The sequence below is a fragment of the Alosa pseudoharengus genome, unplaced genomic scaffold (assembly GCF_046254945.1).
Source record: "Alosa pseudoharengus isolate Yale_2024_CS ecotype anadromous, Long Island Sound unplaced genomic scaffold, YU_APseudo_1.1 YU_APseudo_1.1_scf_23, whole genome shotgun sequence".
Taxonomy (NCBI): domain Eukaryota; kingdom Metazoa; phylum Chordata; class Actinopteri; order Clupeiformes; family Clupeidae; genus Alosa; species Alosa pseudoharengus.
In genome coordinates this window covers 24,682,827-24,687,923 of record NW_027468685.1, presented here as the reverse complement: position 1 = coordinate 24,687,923, position 5,097 = coordinate 24,682,827, and the positions used below count along the sequence as shown (strand labels likewise).

The following is a 5,097-nucleotide window of genomic DNA, read 5'->3' as shown; positions in this document are numbered from 1 at the left end:
TGTCCAGAGGACCGCGGCGTCGCACAACACCAGCACGAGCTCAACGAGAAGGCGAGCGAGGGTCTGCCTTCGCCCTGTGCTGGCATCTGAATCTTGGCAAAACCGAAGTGGAACAATTCCATCGCAGAAGAAGAAGGGAGAACTATATCTTTAAAGAAAAGACAAAACCAGACTTGCCTCACCGTTGCATGAGGACTGAACGACCTGAACAGCGGACGAGTATTTTCTTCAACGTAGAAACATGCCAAGGTCTTTCCTGGTCAAAAAGGTTAAGCTCGATGATTTCTCATCCGCTGATCTCGAAAGCTCCTATGGCAGATCAAGGGCCGACCTTAGTCTCCGGTTTCATGAGAAAGGTAAGCGACCAGTCTGCACTTTAATAATGACCCTTTCCTATGTTTAAAATGTGTTTGAATGTTAACACGAATAGTGGACATTGCTTAATCAGAGTGTAAATAGTGTACAGGTTAGCTCCGTTGACCTGCGGTCACATTGTGTCCGACGCAGTCACACGTCACTCGTTTCTGTCGAGTCGGCACATTTTTGGGGTAGGGATTTTCAGCACTGGCTACGAGGAGACTCAACACGTAGGGCCAAACGTGTTCTTTCACGGCACTGTCTGTTGCTCGCGTCCATGCACGAGTGTGAGTTATGTGAGCTATGTGCGCACAAAGAGTTACGCTGTTATTACACCGTACCTTGTTTTTTTTTCTCGAGCACTGTGTCATGGAATTAAACACGCGTGCACACACACATAGGCTCTACACACACACACATACACATGCAAGCACAAATACAAATGTCTATTAAAGGAACGCTTCATCATGTATCAACTCATTATTTACGCTCTATATAACATACAGTACGCTCTCCCTATACTTGCATAACCAGGCATTCTGTCCGGAAGTGAAATTATAGAATATTCATGTACGTCCTTATCTCGTCGCGGTGAAGTCGTGTGGGTTTTACGGCCGTACGTATGCATTTACAGATCGACCTATTTCTGAGAGATCTTTGTCAGAACGGCAAACGCAATTATAACTGAAGCGATGTAACCTCCCCCCACCCCCCAACCTCGCACGCCTTTGTCCTTAAATGGGTTACTACGCTAATTGAAATGGAGAGCTATTGATTTTCCGTGGGAGTGATGTAGAAAAAGACCTTCACAAGAAGTCAATGTCTTTCAACCCACCTCTGCCTGGTACTGTAAATTACTGGTATAATAGGCTCCTTAACCGGAACTCCGAGGCAGTACAAAACTGTCAGGAATAGACTGTTGCATCTGCTCACATTGTGTGTGTGTGTGTGTGTGTGTGTGTGTGTGTGTGTGTGTGTGTGTGTGTGTGTGTGTGGGTGAGTGTGTGCGTGTGTGTGTGTCTGTGTGTAGCCTACGTCTCTCAATTTCCCTCTGTGACCGCAAACAATTCAATTAAACTGTTGCTCTTTTGAACGCCAGGGTACATCAGTGACTACATGACCCCGTCTGTGTATGATGGCGAGAGTGACAATGGCATCAAAGTACCCTCACCCAGCCCCATCTACGAAGGCATACACGGGGATTATGGAGCGCCGGACTCGGACCAGCCCGACAGCCCGCAATCAGAGATCTCCTCCGGATACATCAACGGGGACAACGCGGTCAGTGAGGGCTACTCGGTGGATGCCTTCTTCATCACGGATGGCCGGTCGAGAAGGAAAGCCATAGCCAGCCCCCGGACTCTGCAGCGCCACACGTGCAACGAGTGCGGGAAGACCTACGCCACTTCCTCCAACCTGAGCAGACACAAGCAGACGCACCGGAGCATAGACAGTAAGCTTGCCAAGAAGTGCCCCACCTGTGGGAAGGTGTACGTCTCGATGCCGGCCATGGCCATGCATCTGCTGACCCACGACCTCAAGCACAAGTGCGACATATGCGGCAAGGCCTTCAGCAGACCTTGGCTACTGCAGGGACACATGCGGTCGCACACTGGAGAGAAGCCCTTCGGGTGCGCACACTGCGGAAAGGCGTTCGCCGACCGCTCCAACCTCCGCGCCCACATGCAGACACACTCGGCCTTCAAGCACTACAAGTGCAAAAGATGCAACAAGACCTTTGCTCTAAAGTCCTACCTGAACAAGCACTACGAATCGGCGTGCTTCAAGGGATCCTTTTCGCCTTTGAGTCCTCTCGAAGACTGACTTACATGTTGAAGGAAGAACACTTAAAACTTCCCACTTAAACTTAGAGTGCCCGTGGAAACCCGATGACAGCACAGTTTTACTCCATTTTCCTGCAACAGCAAAATTACGGAAATTGTGGATTAATCGCATGTACCTTAACTTTTCTTTTCTGAATATATTATCTTCTTCCCCGCTGTTCACCCATTTAGAACCGAAATATCATGTGTTTTGCCAAAACAGAGGACATTGAAAATGTCTGTATTTCTTTCAAAGGTCAAACCTTTTCTAAGTATTGGATAATATTGTACTGCTGCCAGTGGCCACAAAAGTATTCAGCGTTGAGGTAAAACTATTTATTCATTCACTTATTTATGTATTTATGTAGGCAATTTATTTGTTTGTTTGTTTGTTGTTTATTTATTACTTCAAACTGTGTCAAATCTTTATTTGCACTTTATTTTTTTAATTGTTTTGCCAAGCCTTCGTCATTAATATGCCAAAGCATTTGCCACTTTCTGAAATATCTTATTTTTATTTGCCACTTTATAAATCTGTTGCATGCAAAAAACAATACTGATGAAATCTATGCCAATTTATGAAGCTTTGGATTTTTGCCAAAATCTAGATAGCATCCGTCGGCAATATTTCTCGGGAGTCTCATAAAGAACTATAGAGCAATAATGCATGGTATTTTTAAAGATAAATGAGTAATAACTATAACATTTTTAATCACGATTTTATCCAGTACTATTAGTAGTCGTACAGACATCCAATATCAGGGACATGCCAGTGTAGTATTAGAGGAAACATCGATTGGGGAGGGGGGAGGGGTAAGGGTCCTTTTGTAAATGGTTATGCACTGCCTGCCTCTCATGTAACGTAGTTTTAGAACTTAGGCTTGTGGTGCTGATCGAACAGTTCCAAGCCATTCTGAACACCGCTCCACATCTGCACAACATCGGCGCGACCCATCGCCATTTTTTCCGAGTGGATAAAGTTGAAAGGTCACTTCCAAGAGAACTTGCACTGCACCGGGGGGTCAGCCTGCTCGTCACGGAGAGGTGGCCGTATCACAGCTACGCGATAGTCCTTCGGATTTATCCTAAAAAAAGCACTTGTTTGTGAACATTTCCAACTTTTTTGAAGAAAATAGTAGCACAAAACTTAGAGATTCAGGTAGAAGGGCCTTGTGTTAGTTTAACTTCTGTTTCCTTTTTGTATTTCGAACAAATGGAACCTACCGTTTATTGCAAGACGCCTTGTACATAATCCTTTGGAATCAATTATTTCTACAACCTGTACAAAGTCAAATATCCTTATTTCAGGAGCTCTCTTCCCTGGGACTTTTGCCCAGTATTTGAACAATGTAAAGCACAATGACACCGGGCATTTTTGTCTCACTTCATAATAAAGAATGAACAAGCAACTGTCGCTTTGTTGTCCATCTGTTTAAGGAAGTTTGGTATATAAACAGGCTACTTGCAGTTGAACAGTGTTGTATCTCCGGGCTATGCTACATGCAGTGGTAACTGTCTTGCAGAGCAAGTAGCAAGGGCATGTTGACGTACGCAGAATCTATGACGCAGGACGTCCAACTGTTGCTTACTTGAGCTGCAACGTTGACGGCAAATAATGCATACATCAGAGTTTGGACACTGCATTGAAATGCAGTTTTTTTCCTTCGTGTAAGCTGCTACCATTTCCTATCATTAAGTTATTCTGTCCATACACAGCAAGCTGCATGGTCCTTGTAACAAGGTAGGAGAGCTCAAGCAGGGAGGTCCAATTTCACAAAGCTCCGAAAAGTAATTAGGTAATTGACGTCAGTGGTTACGGTTGAATGTATTTTGTCCCCACAGCGAAAACGACTCGAGTGCTGAATATAATGAATCAAGCACCATCCTTTCTGAAATGCTTTGATCCCCGTTATCCTATTCCATGCTCTTCAGGTGACTTTGAGCGTGGTGCGCAGTGAACGGACAGGGTCAATAGCTCATTATTTATAAACGGAACTGTGTTGAATCGCTGCCTCCAGGATTTTTTTCGCAGAGAGAGGGCTGCAACTTTAACCTTGAGCATCATTTGTGACTAGAGGACAGAATTTGCCCGCTGGGTTCGCCCAGGTCCCAGCAGAACCGTTATCAGCGGCTTTAAACCCGCTTCAAAGCGTCTCCCGTCGACTGAGGGGGAAACAACAGGTTCATTACTGGCTAGCTAATGTGGATGTTTCGCTCTTACACAACACACCACCCGACACTCATTTATATCAGAGACATGGCATATATTTACATGTATCTTCCGCTCAAATCATTACCAATTATAGCCCCGTGTTTGCTTTTTTGTAGTCAAGGTCATTTTGTACAGAAACTGCTGAGAAACTGACTCTGCAAACCCGTCACCGACTAGCTTATTAAGCAGCTGTACATGTAAATAAAGCTAGATGTGAAATCATCTGCATATCTCTCGCAGCACGTGCTGAGGAGATTGAGGATGTCAGTTTAACTGGAGCCGGTAGTGCTGAGTTTTGGTTGAGAGTGAGCGGTCGCACTGCGGACCTTGCTCTCTGTGCTCCATCCGGATGAGTCATTACCGATAGCGCGCGGAGAGGCCAAGAGGGCCGACCCGCTGCACCCAGCGCTCCCCCCGGCTTCTAAAGTACTGCGGAGGGGGGATGCTGTCATCATTCATAACCTTCACTCATGTCACCGTTGTTCTAACTGTTGAGCAACCTTTTTGAGTGTGAGTAAGAACACTGAGTTCCAGAACTTAGTAACATTTTCAGTGTCTAACAACTCCGGAGTCCGTGGTGTGTGTGTGTGTGTGTGTAGTAGAGTATCCATACTCTCATTTACTTTATGTTGATAATATAGTGTAGACATATCATGCGCATTATTCATATCTTGAATTTCCCCATGGGGATCAATAAAGTATCTA

At 45.2% G+C, this 5,097-nt stretch overlaps 1 protein-coding gene across 1 annotated transcript; it reads left to right on the top strand.

Annotated features, from left to right (window-relative positions):
* The first annotated feature begins 241 nt into the window (after positions 1-241).
* scrt1a (scratch family zinc finger 1a) lies at positions 242-2,181 on the top strand. The gene is made up of 2 exons (XM_076301015.1): positions 242-356; positions 1,457-2,181. The coding sequence occupies exons 1-2, from the start codon at positions 242-244 to the stop codon at positions 2,179-2,181; spliced, it is 840 nt and encodes a 279-aa protein (XP_076157130.1).
* Positions 2,182-5,097: the final 2,916 nt, after the last annotated feature.

Bases quoted from the DNA above. Each gene is read 5' to 3' on its own strand.
- scrt1a (XM_076301015.1), top strand. From the start codon at position 242: ATGCCAAGGTCTTTCCTGGTCAAAAAGGTTAAGCTCGATGATTTCTCA. The intron at 357-1,456 runs GTAAGCGACCAG...TTTGAACGCCAG, and splicing joins TCTCCGGTTTCATGAGAAAG to GGTACATCAGTGACTACATG.